The 18,956-nt window shown below is 35.6% G+C and overlaps 2 protein-coding genes across 5 annotated transcripts in view; both read right to left on the minus strand.

Moving 5' to 3' along the window:
• Nucleotides 1-18,837, minus strand: part of LOC118262504 (uncharacterized) — a 76,990-nt gene extending 58,153 nt beyond the window's left edge. For both annotated transcript variants that reach the window (XM_050697585.1, XM_050697584.1), the window contains exon 1: nt 18,648-18,837. The gene's annotated coding sequence lies outside the window, so the exon portion shown is untranslated. The remainder of the gene's footprint in view (nt 1-18,647) is intronic.
• On the minus strand, nt 1,992-5,468 carry LOC118262506 (cysteine-rich with EGF-like domain protein 2). 3 transcript variants are annotated; one of them, XM_050697592.1, is made up of 4 exons: nt 5,259-5,465; nt 4,166-5,142; nt 3,790-3,831; nt 3,205-3,352 (listed from the first exon to the last, which is right to left on the minus strand). In XM_050697592.1, the coding sequence occupies exons 2-3, from the start codon at nt 5,128-5,130 to the stop codon at nt 3,816-3,818; spliced, it is 981 nt and encodes a 326-aa protein (XP_050553549.1). In that variant the 5' UTR covers nt 5,131-5,142; nt 5,259-5,465; the 3' UTR covers nt 3,205-3,352; nt 3,790-3,815. The 3 variants fall into 3 exon arrangements, with proteins under 3 accessions (XP_035429822.2, XP_050553549.1, XP_035429824.2); XM_035573931.2 differs by having other exon boundaries at nt 3,205-3,351; nt 3,785-3,831; XM_035573929.2 differs by lacking the exon at nt 3,790-3,831 and having other exon boundaries at nt 1,992-3,351; nt 5,259-5,468.
• Nucleotides 18,838-18,956: the final 119 nt, after the last annotated feature.

Here is an 18,956-nt window from a genome sequence, read left to right on the forward strand (position 1 = left end):
GTCACTGAATCACCTATTCAACATTTCTCAGAAGATTTGACATAAAGAAGATAATTTTTATTCCAGACTCGCCCAAATTTGCTAAAAAATACTAGGTACTTTTTGACATGAACTAAACTGACAAAAAAAACAATGCCTTCTACACAAAAGCTACAGATTTCGACTACCGTATTTACTGACAATGATCAGCAAAGCGTACCAACATGACCTATTAGTTTCTGCTCCTAGAAATAAACAAAGTGAAGCTTGCTAAATGTCCACTTAGTCGGCGATGTTCGCGGAAGCAGAACAAGTTAGACTAGTTCTTGCTGCACCGACATGTTTAAGAATGTACTAAGCGTTGCTGGTTTACGCGTATAATGGAAATAGAACGCTGTGTGCTCTGTGCTGTGTGCACCCGCCAGACTACGCTAAGTGGCTGGACTTGATTTTGTTCTTATAATTCGGGTTGACGGCCAATACGGCCATTCTCTCGTACCTATGACGTTTCTTGTGTTGACTAATAATATAAATAGATTTTCGTAGATAAATATAGGTGCCAAATTGTGTTTTAGAAAAGCAATGTTATGTTGGTTGGGTACTAGGTACCTATATACATAGATAGGTATCTACTAGATAGGTAAATCTTCGATTTTTGGAAGATGAATAATATTCTATAAGGAAATAGTGATTAATCAGTTCATCGAATTTTCTTAGCTCTACGTAAAGATTTATAATCATTTGTATAAAGTTTGATAAATATCTAAAAGGTAAAAGTGCCAACTTGCGTACAAGCGTTTCGACGCGTCATCAAATGACATCACTCTATCACCGATGCCGTCATCAGCCATGCGTTCAAATAACGAATGTATACGAAAAAAAAACGGAATCTCCATTCAAATTCCCAATGACCAGCCGCCAAAAAAAAACAAACTGTCAAAATCAAGTTCTTAATACTTCTTGACTGTCAATTGACGAAATAAAAAACTTCGTAAGTGCATACGTGCAGTCTCTATGTACTTGGCTCTTTACCTGACAGTTTGGCAGCAACATATTGTCATATCAGTTCCACTTTCAATGTAACACACGACTAATAGCTGGTACTTAGCTTTACATAACCGATGTGGGTAGTGATTGACGGCTTCTACTGAATAAGGCATAAGCGCCCAGCGATTGGCCGAGGAAACTTAGCACGTAGCATGTAGGGCCATCTTCCGGATATGTGCGTGTTTTGCGTGCACTTTCTAAGATAGTGTGGTACTAAATGCCTCATTAGCACTTGAATTGCGACTTCCTTCGAATTTATTACTATCGTATTTTCCTGTTCCCGGAATCATGATTTTTCAGCCTCATCCATCGGTTGAGATGGCCAACTACGTATAGTGGCTTACAATTTTTAATTTATTTTTTTTCTACTTGGTAAACGTAAATCTTGGAAAAGAAGGGATCTTAACGATTGACCGTTAACTTAGGATATAAAAAAAACCTATTTATAAGTTGGCGATTTCAGCAAAAAAAAATTAGAAATCTTAAACATAAAGGTAAAGAAGTTTCTTTAGTGACAGTTCCGCGAAACTGCCTCCGTGGTCTATTCGCTGAATTCTTATGACGTAACGCCACAAAACATGTCGCGCCGGCGTTGGAACATAAAAATCGTGTCACGGCCATCACATAATCGTGTATTGACAGCCGTGACTGTATGTAAATGTCTTCAGCGTGACACCTCCGAATACGACAAACATTACGTATTGTTATGTATGGATAGATAAAAATAAGTTTATCAATTTGAAAATATACGGGTGACAATTATGAAAAAGGACATTGCCAGAAGATGAGAAACAAATATTATTGGCAGAGCAGTCGACGGAAGACCAAGCGGTTTCTGATGCTGACTCGAAAAAACACAACGATTGAAAAAAAGCTAACTGCAAATCTCTAATTAGGTGTCAATCACCTAAAATACTTACGAAAATAATAAAAATAGAGGAAACACAGCAATAACAACAAATAGATAATGTAAAACCATTTATTTTTACAAAAGAAACCAACGGAGTTGTAATGATTGCGTTTACGTTCATTCAATACTGCTAATCTGTTTGAGTCGCGGTTTAAGGCTCTTGTATACAATAGGTCAGTATCCGCCGCGGACAGGACGTGGCCAACGATATCTTGCACAATTTATTGTAGAGAAAAAGAAAACAGGAATTGTCTATGACAAAATTAAACGTCATATTATGGCGGGCTTTTTGTAAAAAAAAGCATCAATGAATGTAGATGTTTATTTTTCTTCTCTCAACAAAAAATAATATGGATAAGGTAAAATAATTGGACTATGTATACTTTTCGCCGCAAAAATCAATAAGACACCTTTTTACCACTGCATACAAGAGTCTATTTACCGACATAAACATAATTCAATTATAAAACGTATATCCTTAATAATAACACAACAAATGAGGTATTTACAAACAATATCGGTGACTTATTTAACAACACATCATATGAGCAATCAGTTAAATACACTGTACCCCGTCATACAAAAATTGAGATTTAAAATTATTTTATTTCATAAATAAATAAAAACAGCTGTTCATAATAATTGCGTTACACATGGATGGAATGAACAAAAACGACGTCAAAAAAAAACATTAAAATAATTCTGACATTGATGATCTGTGAAAAATAGATTTCTTACTTACATTATGGTAGTTGGTAGTTATTGCAGTTTACCAAATGCTTTTAACATGATTAATTAATTAATACTATTTAATTTCATAAAATTACCTATGACTTAGCAGTTTTATTACAAACTTAAAAAATTAAAAACAAACATTAAAAAGTTAAAACCTTATTAAATATTCTCACTGATGAAACTTCACTCATTTAGTTAGTTTAATTGCTTACAAAGTTACAAATAAATATTAATTTCGTGTTAACTTATTTCACTGTTACTCTTGGCAGAAATATACACAGCATATTGGAGTATATTTATAGTGTACAATTAAATCCAAATTAGTTTTTACCCAGTAAATTATCAACTTGATAAAGTTTTAATCATAAATCATAAAGTAGGTAAAATTTTGGGCTATTAAACTATGATCCATTAATTACTGCTGCCTAGAAACATAAATAATCCCAATACAATATGCTATTTCTGCCAAAACTTAAATTAGAAAAATTCTCTAAGTATGAAACATTCGAGCTAAGTCGAAATGCCTCAGATCGACTAATCCTGTATGTCCGTTTATCATACAGTAATACTCGGCTCCTAGTATGTAGGATAACACCATGGCTCCCACAATACTGCCCAAAGAGGTAGACCTGGGCAGGAGTATGCCCGTCGCAATCAGCAGACCCACATATGTCATGTACCTTAAAGGAAAAGTTATTGTTAGTATTCTAGAAAGATATTTAAGTTGTACCCATAATTTTTGTTAAAATAATCATGATTATATAAAATATTTGTTAGATTGACTTGTCACAAATGGTGTTACAAGTTTTTTAGTATTGTAACTAAAAGAAAATAAGTATAACTTAATCAAACAATACTTAATATATATACATATTAAGCAAGTAGTGACAATAATAATATGAAATTAAAACTAAAACAATATTATAAAATGTTACCCTTGATGAATAATTTGACAAAACAAAATATACTAATTTATGTGCAGAATATAAATACATAAAGTATAATTTACTTTAAAAAAATATAACAAAAAAAACATACACATAACTAATATTACTGTAAGCAAGTAACCAAATAATGAGTCCCACCACCAATAAAATAAAATTCCTCATTTACCTAGTTATACAATTTAATGCACTTTCGAAGCCTACAACTCCTCATTTCTGGAAGAAAATGTATTAAAATTATAACAAAAAGAAAACAAAACATAATAAACTCTATGCATTTAGTAACAAGGATCATTGTACTATGTAGGTTATTCTCAAAATGGCAATAGAAACAGCTTTCTTAGTAGTGTTATGTCATGCATTGTCTCATTTAGAATGGAAACCACGCAGACATTTTATTATTATAAGGTGTTATGACTACAACTTTTTTTAAATCTTATTAAGAAAGCTTTAGGTTAAAATAAACTCTCTTGAATCATGCTATTGACCAAACAAAAAATCATTGCGTCTGCATTCAAAAAAAAAAAAAGAATAAGAAATTCAAAAATACCTTGTAGTAGTGAGCTTCTCAGATTGGTCCTCGTCTTCCCTATCGGCTATACAGAACTCTCCCTTCTTGGAGTATCCTTTGGCACACTTCCTGCACATGTCCGGCCCATCACCGTGGCAGGTATCACAGGACTTATCACACGACATACAAGTAAACGACCCAATGGAGTTCAGGCAAAATTGGTCTTTATTACATTTATTCACATCATCACATTCATTGACATCCAGGCACCCTTCGTCTGAGTCAAATGTAAAGCCTGCCTTGCACGCCACACAGTCTTTCTGTGAGCCTGCCCGACAACCACCCATACAAGACACATGGCACGGAGAACACAACATCTTTGTGTCATCCTTGTATGACAAATAATACCCAGTCATACATTGATCACAGTTGTCGCCCGTGTATCCAGCGTCACACAAGCAGGTTCCATTTCCCTTCCTGGTCCCATCACCTCGACATTTGCCATTGCCGCTGCATAATTTCTCATGATCACCAGGGCAAGGAGTACAGTCTTTGCCGAAATGGTGTTTTGGACAACAAACTTGCATTTTTTCTATGCAGATGTAGGTATATAAGTCAGCAGACTCATCTGGGTCTTGTGCCCACCATGTTTCAATGAATTCTTCAGCTTTTTCAGCCATATGATGACACTGGATCGAGTTTTTGCCCTCTTTACACAGCCCTTCTTGTATATCAATTAACCTCATCTCGCTTCGCTTGTACGACAGCTTCAGTTTCTCTTCCTCCCACGCCGCGTCGCCTCCCTCGTATTTACCCCTAGCAGTTCGTTCTAAACCTTTCTTGAATGAGTCTACGAATAATTTACAAGCCTGACACTCTCCAAGGTTCTTAGACTGCGTTAAAATGTCAGGGTTCACTACAGGCGGCTGTACACTGCAATACGCGAGAGGCAATATCATGAGGGCGAATATCATGTTTATTACATTTTTTCTTCCGCTTCGCATGTTGACACAGCCCTGTAAAATAGTTAATTTAACAATACAACTGTTATTCTTGGACATTTCATTCATCAAATGTCTAACAATAGTATAATTGGGCACACCGAAATTATTGTTGTTGCATTGTCAAGTACCTTTATCGATCGAAGAGCTTTCTCGAAACACAACACTGGTGAATTCAATACGCACAGCAGGCACAACTTAAACTCGATATATAAAATGGATAAGAATTATTTCTCATTCAACACGTTTATTATAAAGCTAAATTACTGACGTGTTCTAATCAGACTCGCCGACTGCTTTGCTTGCGAATTTTGACGTCTCGTAAACTCAGCTGTTGACATTCAGCGTCGACGTGACGTACCGCCATCTTACTACGTTTCGTTTCACTTAGTGTGCGCGGTCACACAAAAATGTTTAAAGTAAGATTTTACAAAAGTAATAATTATAATTCTTTCTTTATTTATAATGACACAAGTTTTAAGTATTTCCATAAATTGCTTAAATTTATTCACCTACACATAACACCTACACGGTGTTGTTACGTTTATCAGCCGTGGGAGGAAATCCGTTGACCTTACAGACATTTCGCAAACTTGTGATGTTTATGTTCTCCTAAATAACTTTTGCAAATATAACACAGATACATAGCACATCTTCACACCTAATATATATTTATGCAGAATATATGTACTTAATACAGCCTTACTATTAAAAGTATTATTTTGATTTAAGAGCAAACTCAATTCATCATAAAAGGCTATGGTACACAAAGCCATCAATTTCTTTTACTTTTTGCTCGCATGAATAGCACAGGAGGTTCTTACAACTCAATCTTCAAACATCTCAACCACAACGTTTAAAAACGTTCGATGTTTATAACATAAAAGAAAATACGATAAAACATGTGGGGAGGCGTGATCAAGATGTAAAATGATCGATCGCAGGCGGGATACGAATGGTATCCTCAATATCTTGGCATTATGCGAATAATGAATAGTACTTGAAAGGAACCATCATTTATATTCCACCGCATTCGTATTCGATCATCGTAAGGTGTAGTCTTAAACAAGGACCTAATTACGTGTTCTTTTAGCCATGTTCTTTATAGCGAATGTAGATAGTAAATAGCACAACTTTATGATATTAAAACTTATTTTGTTTTATAGAGCGCCAAGCGTCTGTTGTAAAAATAACGAGAATGATTATTATTTATGGTTTGAATAAATTATGTTGTTGTTAATACATAGTTCATCTTTTTATAGGATTTATGGGACGAGAAAAATTAACTTTACCTAAAGTAAGTTATATACTATGTAAATACTGTCAAAAAATTACAAAATAAATTAAGGTGCACACAAACAGAAATACCAAATGTAACAAAAATGGATTTTGAAACATTATCGGAAACTTGCTATCAACAAAAATGGTCCACATACAGAAGACAAGTCCAATGTTTAACAACAAGTAAGTATACGTAATTACACCGGCAATGATACTTGCATAATAACTTCCTGCTTTCACCGTAACAAAGACTATTTCTCTTGCACGATGGTGAACTACAAACTCATACTTGCGGGTGGCGAAACATAGGAACTAAAATATGTATGGCAAACTGCTTGAGTCGCGAAGCTACTAGCGCCACTCACCAAAAAGGTTGGTGTGTCGTCGCCAACATAATTGAGTTGAACAATAAGGTGTTCTTGTTGTAGTTTTCGCGCTTTTGCTGCTTAACAGAATTAAGGAAGATCATACAAGTTTTCTATTGAGTAGAAATACAGAGGCGTTAAATCAGATCTACTAAGGCCTAGGCTGTAGAATAAAAACATTACACTAAGAACTACACACATTAAAAAAAATAGTTGGTAGGTACCTATAAGAAAATGGTGTCAAAAGCGGTCTTATCACTAGTCATTTTGCGTATATACGCAATGTACATAAGTACTGGGCTACTACGTAATGTACCTAGTTTAAAACAATATTGGTTTTTAAACTTCCTGAGTTTCAGTCATATAAACGTACCTAATAAATAATTTGGTAAGGTAATTCAAGTGGTAACAAGTTTGACCGTGGCTCATGAACAACTAATGTCCTGTTTACTCGATAGAGCTGACACACAGAGAGGTGACTATTATATTACCTAACAAATTCCCATTGACACTATTACATACAAGTCACAGTCACAATATCAAAGTACCAATACGGTACGGTTCTAAAAATGTTGGTCATGGGTTTTTTATGGTATAAGCTGGTAAACGAGCAGAAGAATCACCTGATGGTAAGCAATCGCCGCAGCTCATGGACACCCGAAACAATTAAAGGGTTGTTGGGAAATTAGGGATTGAAAAGGTTGGAAAGTAATTGGGCCTCCGAGAACCTCACTCACACCACGCCGTGGTATCACTCCCGTCGAGCCGGCCCATTCGTGCCAAAGCATGGCTCTTCCCATTTAAAGGGTAGGTTAACCGCATATCATCTAGCCTTTTAATCCTTACCGTGTCAAGGCCTTGTTTGCCCTCGGCAAAAATCTATTATTCGTAGAATCTCATAATTATCCGCATCGTAGTGTATAGACCGAAAAATTCTTGTAACAGTTGTTCCGCGAAATACAAAATAAATAATGGGAAACCCAATACCAGTCATTCAAATATAATTATGCAAAATGTTGCAATACCTACTCAAATGCACATCCATGCCAACAGTTTCACATAGATCACCCATATCTAGTAGGATTAAGAGCGGTTTTCGTAAATCAAGATTTTCCACTGACGTGCGGCATCCACGACCGTTCAGATACTCGCATCAAGTTTATTTTGTTTTGTATTAATGGTTTATCGTATTAATACAATAGTACCTGCTCTCTCGGCAAAGGGAATTATTTGTTCGTTTTTGCATTGTCACACAGCTGTTTTAAAAGCGAAAAGTTTATTTTTAAGATGGGTATCTAGCGACTAAAGTTGCTTGGCCGGTGCCGACTATGTGAGCCATCTCACGCAATCCATACATAGCATACCATTTGCTTGGCTGTTTATTGTGATCTCTGTCAATCTGATTTAAATGATACAATGTAATACAAATACTGTTGCAAAATATCACCAACATGTACCAGATAATTAACGCTTACGAAAATAAATTGGAGGGCAATTTAATTTAATAGTAAAAACGACGTCGTCGAAAGAATAACAATTAATTCCCGTCTATATTAATGACCATCAAATAGGTTTTCAACTGGATCTCTATAGAATACTTGGCATGATATAAAAAGTCGTCTCAAGTAGCCATTAAAAGCCTACATGTGTGTATAAAGCACGTAAAAATATAGACATGAATTATTTTTTATTCGCGAACGCTAGATATGCGTGCAAAATGCACTTAACAATTGTCTCATAAATTATAGACATCCGATACAGGCTGTAAACGAGAACATTCCTGTGCGCTATTTTTAGGTTAAATTAAAAAGTTAAACACGACCCGTGAATGGAGTTGCGTGAAACGTTTTACTAAACACTGATGAAAACTGACGGTTGAAATTAATACTTATTTGCTGCACTTAAGTTTGTTCTTGCAAAATCAACTTTACTTATGAACGTAGGGATATTTTATTGAACTTACTAACCCTGAATAAATACCATTAGCTGCCAGAATGAACAGCAAAGAATAGAAATGTATATTTCTATTTCTTTTTCCGATTCCGTGAATGCAAAAAATGTTTTTGGGCTTTTAAGAAATCAACTTCTTTCTACTTTATATAAGTAGTTAGGTAGATAAATAACTATAGAATTATAGATAACAAAGACAAAACAACATCTGAAAGAAAATCATCGGGCTCTATTCAAAAACAATTATTATATCAGCGATCGATTTTTAATTGCCCGCCATAGATTATAGCGAGCTATGGCCGCCATGACTAAGCGCGTTCGGACAAAACTTGGACAAAAGCTGTTTGTTCGATCTTTTATTACGATAATCTATAATCTTTGGTAGCGTATAAGAATTGCTGAGTCGGCAAAAATTACTAGCATTGCATAGAATAAATTTTAATCATTCCGATAATGTTATCTAGGTGTTTAGCTTAAAGTTCTCTACACAAAATAATTCAAAGATAATGTTTGTAGGTATCTTTACTGGTCTGTAGTAAAATCACTACCTACCTATGTACCTACTTTTTTTTTTGTTAGTGGCGCTAGTATCGCTTAAAGTCATTAGACCTTTATTTCCTACGCTTTCGTAGGAAAATAACGTATTTAAGTAAATCACATTCAGTGACTTTATTTTGTATCAAATTTTACATGAAATACCTGCACTGAGCTAAAATAACGTTGTAAAAAGCCTCCAAAGAAAAAAAGGTAGGAATCATTCCATGCGTGTACTAAACACCAACATAATCTTGTAAGTGCCGTAATTAAAATAATTAAAATAAACAGTTTTATGGCTATTACACAAAAGAATAAAGCCTTATATTTTAACGCCGCCTCGGCTGTTAATTAAGTTTGCTAGCCGCACCTCGTACAGGCAGTTTGAAGTCGAGAGAAAGGTGCGAGTGCGAACCCTCCGCGTTGCGAATTATGCGTCAATTATTTCAGTTAGCACAAATGGAAGCGTTAGTTTACTTGATATAAAAATGTAATCACACCAGTAACCAGCAGTAAGAATAATTGTATACCTACAAGTTTTACATATTAACTATTAACATCTTTTTAATTTTATTGTAACTTTCGTGAGACATACCTAGGTACTAAATTGATTATTATGTTATCGGCTTACTCCCGTAACTATTTGACGAGGAACTCGACTAGTTTCAAGCCATTCTAGAGGCTCATATTTATGAGGAGCATTCCGATACACACGACGCGGCGATTGTAGCAGCGACCGCGGCAATGAGTAAGCCGAAAACATAACAATTAAAATCTTTTTATTTTTTTGATATTCAGAAAATATAGTTTTGTAAATACAGATCAAGAGTTCAGCGCCACCTAAAAATAGCGTCGAATTTTTAGGAAGACTGTCAAAGCAGAAGCACACACACAGCTCTATATTTCAAATACCTTTGTCGTCAAGTTTGCATTAACTTTTTAAGTCATCATTCCAAGAATAGCCTTAAGATTTTGGGCACAAAACGAAAAAAATATCTAGCCCGATCGTTCCTAGAAAAATAGTCTAACAGATACAGTCAGACAATGTTCAACAATGTGAAAGAAATCCATTAATCTTCGGTTTGGTATGTACTTAATGTGATTTGGCAAGTTATTGTACAGCGCCATTTTGGCTAATAATTTCAAAACTGTGCTGTAGGTAGATACCTCAGATTTTGATCAAAGTATACGTGTTTGAAAGTGTGGGAAATAACATTTTATTACATTGTATATTGGAACAAAGTATTCAACACCAGACATCGCGTCTGAGGATCTAATTTAGAGTAATAAAGAATTTCATATTCATATATTCTTCTAAGAAGCTCCATCTATCTCTAAAATTTAAGTACAAGGCATAGATCTGCATTAAATTGTGGTTAAAAATCAATGTTCTCTACAATTTTATCGGTAATTAAAACTGTTTATAAAGTAAATAAACTAAACAACCGCTCAGAGTGATCTAGCAGGTAGTCAAGTCTACAAGAGCCTACACCACAAAATACAGTTGTAATAAAATAAAATCAAAGTGAAATACACCTTAAGGCTTTCTTTTTAGGCCGTAAATAACGAGTGAGCTAGAGCTGTGCTAACAAGGGCTATAGTTTTGTGTAAAACAAATACAATTTATGGCTATCGAAGGCTTTACATTAAAATACTTTGTAGGCAACGGAGCAGCAACTTCTTGAGTCACCGAACTGACGTCATCGTTGCAAATGGCAACCGGCTTGGCAAGGCCTCGCGACCCGCGACAACTTTACCATACCTACCGGTGAGCGGTGCGCAATAATAGCAGACTCTATTAAATATTATATTTATATCACAGTTATTTTAATAAGCAGTCTTCGGACACCAAAATCAAGGATCGTTTTGTTCTTCAAAGCTCCACAGCATCGTATTCTGCAACTTCTTTTTAAATTTCGTTGTCTGTAGGTATCCACAATCTACAATTTTTGCGAAAGTGTCCCGTCATCACATAAAAACCGCATTAAACACGGTGTTTCATTTTGCAAAATATAAACTAGTGCTTGAATTTTATGACCGCGGACGACATCTCCATTCCGGCGAGGCGAAATACAATAAAACATCAATGTTACGGCTTACACAGACCGTAAAACGAAACGGGACAACCATTCCCGCCACAGAAATAATATCTATTCCCGCCAATTTTCACCCGCCATGATAGGTACCAGAGACTTTTTGTTATATTTTGTAAACAAGATACTGCCTTGTATTTACATAAAATATGAAATGTCATTTTTTATCATCACATTTAAGAATGTAAATGGTTTTCTTCGCGGATTACTCTGAATAATAAAGTTATAAAGTTATTTGCCTAGTTTGTTCACTTAGTTGTTGTCGGTATTGAAGATACTGGCCGAATGTGATCTATTACATAAGTATGTAGGTAGGTAACTGATATAACAGACTGCACTTTGACTTTCAGTTATTAATGAATTACAAAATTCCTTAAACTAGCCATTCTTGCAACAGAAACTTTATTGTAAACAACTGCAACATTTTAAAACGTTACAAATTAATCGCAATAGTAAACTAACGGTGATTATTGCGGTGACACGTAATAGCTGTCTCGAGAAACACCATAGCGAGTAGTTCACTCGATCTTTCATGCACTCGATGCAATTTTACAAACAATGTTGACTTTATGCAGGAGTGTAGGTGCTGCAGGTTCTTAAATTGTTTTACAGCCCTAATAAAACGGTCACTCAATTACTCTCATAAAGCACCATCAGTTATGAATTCCATTGCATAAATTCCCGCCATTATTCAAATTTCGTATAATATATTTTGCAGCTGGCAACGGCGAGTGGGTGCGCCCAGTCGCCCACCGTCGAACCTTGTCCATACATCTAGTCGCGTTGCGTAAGCCCTGACTTATTGCAACTTGAATAATCCTGTTCTAGATTTTGAATTGCTAATAAATGAGGTCGCAGCCGATGCAAATAGTTTAGTGAAGGGCCCAGGCGTTAGGCTGCGGAACTCGTTTTAGAACAGTTAGCGGTGCTCGTGGGTGGAAGAAAAGCGATGGAAGGCTTTGCCTAATGCCGTCACATTTTGATACATTTCATAATATTGCAGATAGGGGTGCAATCTTTTAACAAGTCTGTAGATTACATTGTACATGAAAATTAACAGCTATTACACCTTAGCATTTAATTTACAATGGCCACAGGAATAAATAATGTAAGTAATCAAGTTTTTATAGAGTCCAATCCTTGACAGCACGTCAATGATATACCAGCGGGTCCATAAAAAGCACACACTCATAATAAACTATGCTCCACTTAATCAGAAATCATTATATGGCGCAAAACATTCGACAAAAAATGTCGTTCATACTTAATAGCTTTTTCTTTCAATAACCGCGACATAGTAACTACTTACGTTGGTTTTTGTCGACTCATATCAAATCGCGAGGGTATACTCTATACAGCCTAATAAATAAGTCACGTACAAACATCCTGCGCGATGCGTCGTTGTCCATAAAAAATGCGCCACAGCTAATCGCCGGTCATCGCTCTCTCTAGCTCTTTCGAAAATATTATATTTTATTATAGTACCAGACGCTTACGGGAAAGACAAGTTCCATGTCAGTCGTGTCTCTGTGTACACAAGTGTGCGCACCGTAATTGTGATATGTATTGCCTAATTTGGTACGAACAAAGGAGTGGTCTGCATTCACAAAAAGTTTAGAACAAAACGTGGCTCGATCTACACAAATCACTGAACGCATCGGCATCCATTACCTTGCATCGTGTTATTTGCCTAAGTGGTTCAATGCAGGATAATAAGTTAGAAAGAATAGCCGTAGGTTACGGCCACCTTTGTCTGGACTCCGCTGCGGCCATGACACCTCGGGGCTAGACTAAAACGTGGTCTAATCTTCTACAGGCAAATTGCCATGTAATGGGACCGTGGGCTCCGTGATTGTTTCCAGCAAGGCCGCATGTGCTTAACGGAACGCATTTAGGATATTACTAAATTATCGCATGTGTCTTATGGTTAAATAAAAACGGGGTGCCCAACCAACCGTAGAGCCAAATTCGTTAATTTGGAAAAAAACGACCGTCACAACTTCCCGCGTTAACTGATGTCGGTAATATTTAAAAAAAAACAAGTGTTGCCACGTAAATTGGTAGCGGCAAACAAAAAGGTAAACAAGAAGTATCGATCGGTCCCGGCAGGGCGCCTCGATAACTCTCGGCCCTAATGATGCATCAACTATCATATTCGCGAGGATAATAAACATGTTTTTGTGGCCCTTATTATCCCGCTTTGGTCCATTTTTGATTGCACCTCGTGAACCTCAAGTGAGAATAATTTCTTCAAAGTGCACATCAGAGGATTTATTTTGACGTTTATGTTTTTGTTGGCTCCATGTATAATACCTTTTTAATAATAGACTTTAACTAATAATAGGCAGGTAATTAAGTCGTAAAAAGTACGGCGAGTTTTTGCTCGCACACGTCAAGGCTCTGATGTTCGTACAGAAAACGTTCTTACGTTAATTAATTAACATTAATTGTCAGAACTCAAAGTCGAATGAGTTTTTCTTCGTATTTATGTTTGGTTACATAAGATGAGCTTATTTGATATTATTGGCGAACTTTTTTATCAAATCTAAAAGCATATTGTAAAGATTAACTCTGACGGATGATGTGGACAAAAAACCATTCCGATCCAAGATTCCATTGTAGCACGCTACAATAGTCACAACGAAATTTTATAAAGTTATCTGAACACAGATTAAAAAACCACGTCATGACATGAGAGCATTATAAAAAGCTACGGCTACTGAAGTACGTGGCACACGTTTTTATACGGCGACGGACGAAAATCTCATTACCTTCCCCTTTTAACGGCTTACTCTCAGAATTAGATTCGTTAATAACGATGGAATAGTAAAAGTTTTATATATTTTTGAAGTGTGACGTGAGGGTTGAGCTTGCAGCGGAAAAATATTAGACAAGGATACTATACACACCTAGGTACATGCTAGGTACCCAGGTGTTAGGTTCCAAGCAAAAACAAGAATATTCCAATCATTAAGGTCACTTGTTCGTCCTTTTCATGAGATTGAAGGTGAATTCTTAATTTCTATTGTCTTGATTCTGTTCACACTGACAAAAATAAAAAAAGAATGCAAGCAAAAAGGTTTCCTGCGATTCAAACAAAATTAAACATTCTTACCAAGCAAAATTTTTAAGCAAACTGTAATAATTGATAAAAAATCTAAATTGATTTCGTCTTCTAGACTATTATATAGTCTTTTGCTCTTCATGCCAGACAGACAAACACTTCTCATAATGACATTTAAATCACAATCGAAGCTCACGCCGCCATTTTCCCATAACTTGGTCTGTTCGTTAGATTCCCGCCATTCTAAAGTCGTCGACGCAAGCGCATCCGAGAGGCGGAACTCAAGTACCTAATAGGCGCATTCCGCCGACCAGCCTGTGAATACCGACGTACTTACGATCTTTGAATGGCTTAGAAAACCATTAACGGCCTCCTAGCTTAATGCTTGAACATAATACCTTAGCATTGTTTATCGATTTAGGTAAAGAACAAATTGGAAATTTTATTTGTAGTCGTAATGGGCTTTGTCCTTTTATTGAGTCACGAGGGTTAATAGATAATACTATTAAAATAATATGTACAGACTCTGAACTGTCTTTTCTTACCTTTTCTTTTAGTTTTCCATAAAGCTGATATAGTGGCATAGGAAATTAGCTGTTAAGGTTTGCTTATAGGGAGGCTTTGCTAAATAAAAATGAAGGCAGATACTCCATATTTTCTTTGAATGAGCAGTAGATACAAATCAGACTATATTTTTATATTTTCACTCCTGTCTCCCATGGGGGTAAGCAGAGACAATAGAACGCCAATTGCTACGAATCTTCAATCTTCATTTCATCAACTGTCCTCAGTGTTTTCATGTGCTACATCGTTACACCTCTTTCGCTTCATCAACAGTCAACAGTCTTTTCATTCATGTTCGTCGGTTAAGGGTCCTATAAGTTCCATTTTTGAATAATAAAATATCTTAGAAGGTACCTAAGGGTTATGAAGCTACCAACTTCTCAACATTGTTCTCTTAATTGAAATGTTTTCAAATAACAACCACACAACGACTTGAAGAACTTCCGTAGACTACAATTTGCATCTAAAGAGCTGGAATACTCACTATCTGCATATTAATTGAGATTGCACTTCACTATTGTCGTAAATGGTAAGTACTTACTGTAAATCACATAATTAAACATCATTAGGTACCATTACGGAGATGGGGCCCAGTAGGGCTGATGCCTGATCCGGAGCTGCGGACTACCAAGCGGGTTTACAGGGGCTCCGGCTCGAAAAGCAGGAGAAGTTGCGGGGTGATTTTTAGTTAAGTAAGAGTCTGACATTATCTCACCTCGCTTGAAACGGGAGAAGTCATTAGAAGATTTCACCCCCTCAAAAAACAAAAACCAAGGTACCATTACGGAAAACACAATCCCAAACCTCTATGTTGGGGCACCATTTTCGTTTTACTCCATGAACATTACATACTTTCCAATTATCTATTTAAAAAACTAGCAGTTTCACAAAGAATTTAGATAACTGTACCTAACGCCGTGTCAAATCCATTAAAACTCCACGAAACGGTAGAAAGGGCAAGATGAACGCATGCGCTTGCGCACCGCGCTCGCTAATTCTCATAAAATGGCGCTTTTGTTAAGTAAATGGCGTTATTCATGCTGCAGGATATTACATTTGTAAGTTGAAGAATGACGTTTGATAGTCCCATTAAACCTCAAGAACGTAAAAGTATTTACCTACCTATTTTGTGATCTTTGGAATTTTCAGCAAATAATATGGATAAATAGCCAAAGCCTTCTCCGTACGACTAGAGGTCTTTGGCCAACAGTGGCCATGTACCTATAGGCTTTTTGTGATTTGACGGAAAAATAGTGTGCAATCGAAGCCATGGTTACTTAACGCTGGTTAAAATAAAATAATTGAAAGCAGGAATATAATATTAGCTGTGAAATTAAGAATTCACTTTTATTTTCTCTTAAAATTATTGTTATGTAAGATGACAAAGCAAACATATTTTCGTAGTTTGTAACAAGTAAATACCTAGCTACACATATTTAATTAGGTACCTACTTATGAATCTTATTAAGAGATGAAGACATAATAATACAGATACCTAGGTACTATTAATATGTACCATCTTCTTATTAAATAACTAATAATAAGTCAGGTACAAAGGTGACCTAGGACACAATCCGGTTCACTAGAAATATGCATGTAAATTGACTTGTTAGTAATAAACTTGGCATGATATTGTACAAATATTGTTTCTTCTTTATTGAATAATAGTGGTTGTTTATATAAAAATAGTTGTGTTATTTCAAATATTTAATAACTTATTTCCTTTTTCCTGTATTCTTTACTTACTTATTTATTTTCTGATTATTCAAGTTCACTTCATATGTTACTAATGAAAACGACCAACCGTATGTATAAACAAATGTATAAACCCGTGAATCAAATCCAGTAAAATAATAAGCTGGTAGGGGCCATCTTATACAGGAACGTTAAAATATTAAAAAGGATATCAATCGTTTTTAATTATATTTTGGTAGATATTTTATTTTATATTAAGCAATATTTTCAGGTATTATTACATAACTCCATGCCAATGAAACAGGTTACCAAGCGAAGGGATAAACGTATACACAGATAAACAATAAAACTATTTCTAAACATATACGTAAGTCATTCCGTCTAATGTCGGAAAGTAATTACCAAGATAATTGGGTAGGACGTGCTCCGGAATAAACACATAGGTAACTTATGTATCTCAAGAATGACTAGACATACAATAAAATATAATAAAACTAAATTACGAATTACTGAAGGCTTTATGAGCTAGTCGGCTTTGCCGCCAATTTAATCTTACTTTATGGCGGGAAGCTTAGTCTATGGAGACTGCCACAGATTATTATGCTTCAAATTGTATAGATGGAATTTTGTTTTTTTAGTTTTGCATAATATAGTAATAAGTATGAATAGGTACTTAATATGTAAAGGTACGTTTGAAATTCAATTATCGGTACATAATCTTCTTGCTCGAATCGACTGAATATGAGATCTGGATTCCAGAGATCATTAAATTTCTTGATAGAATAACAGTCTAAATTCGAAAAGGTTTTACGTACCTAAGGTTGCATAAAGTTGTTAAATACATATTAGCAAAAAAGAAATTAATGATACAATATCACGCCTTTTATTCCCCAAACGGAACATAGACACGCATAAACGTTTTCTACGATCCTTGAAAAGGCGATGAAGTTGCAGTGGCTGCAATATCAGACTACACAGTACATGTTATATGCTATTACTGAAAATTATAAAAAATCTCAAAGAGACTGTCCTGTTCAGAGAATGGAACCACAGACAACCAACAGAGGGCTGGTGAAGTAGTGACTATCTCATTCAGCCAAGAAGATAAAAACTCGAATAAATATCCTTATTTTCTGAAGAGCCTTTCCATATTATAAATCCTAAATGGAATATATTAATGTCCTGACATTTTGTTTTTATTTCCGTAACCGACACCTACCTATTTCACCTTCAGAATTAATTTGTGAGTCAAAACAATTAAATTATATTTAATAATACGATTTCGTTGGAAATGACATCATGGCACAGATATAGAAAATATCAGATTACATTGCTTGTCAACTATTTAAGTTGTTCTTTGGATTTCAAAGAAAGTACGCAATGTAATACGATAGGTTTTCCATAAATCACAGGAGGTTTATAATTTATTAGGATAATCTGTATGGACTTAACCTACTTGACTATTATTTTCTTATTTATTGATAAAAACTAATAAGTACCTTACCTTGAGTCACAGTAAGTAATTAAGAAATTAGACTTCAATGAGAAAATCAGTCACGAAAAATTTGTTCACCAATCATAACAATTTCTATTTGTAAACTTAACCATTGACCTTGGCATTACAGCAATTAAGTATTCAAAAACAAAGACAACAAATATTTACTTAGACACGCAACAACATAACTTAAATAACAAAACGAAATAGCTGCGGGCACTAAAGTCCCACTCGTGCGCAATGTAACACACGCATGTACCAAACGTACGTCAAATGTTATAATTTTGAGCACTACGAGGTCGGGTTAAGTAATCCTTGCAACGGACCGTAACAGCTCATTCATTACCTTACAAAACGATGCAAATGAACTCGCGAATGGAACCCAACTCCTACCATTTATTGACTACTTACTATCGACTGCGACTACACCACAAAACTAGACAGAGAGGGCACTCTACAAATTAGAAAAGTAAACAAACCTCTTTGCAGAGTCGTTGGTGCGGGGTGTCCTTTAAAAAAAACAAATCACTGAACTGTTATGAAACACTATTGTAACGGGCACGATTGACAGTTTACGACACAATATGGGTCCCGCGATCGTATTACGTACGACTGTGTAAAGCCGCGACGTGCGTACGCGCCGCTCGTTCCGCGCTGACTGCCTGCCTCACGAGACGTGCCCAGTGAACGTAGCATGACCTTCCTGCCCACAGAGCCTAGCAATAGAACCTCTTTTCCTTTTTGAGACGTGTCCCCAAAATTAATGACCTTCTTAGAAGGAAAAATTA

The sequence above is a fragment of the Spodoptera frugiperda genome, chromosome 12, assembly GCF_023101765.2.
Source record: "Spodoptera frugiperda isolate SF20-4 chromosome 12, AGI-APGP_CSIRO_Sfru_2.0, whole genome shotgun sequence".
Lineage (NCBI taxonomy): Eukaryota > Metazoa > Arthropoda > Insecta > Lepidoptera > Noctuidae > Spodoptera > Spodoptera frugiperda.

What these genes read in the sequence shown, in the direction of transcription:
- LOC118262506 (XM_035573929.2), bottom strand. Translation starts at nt 5,130, where the DNA reads ATGCGAAGCGGAAGAAAAAATGTAATAAACATGATATTCGCCCTCATG. An exon ending in GAGAAGCTCACTACTACAAG is followed by an intron (nt 3,352 to 4,165) that starts GTATTTTTGAAT and finishes TTTTCCTTTAAG; the next exon opens with GTACATGACATATGTGGGTC.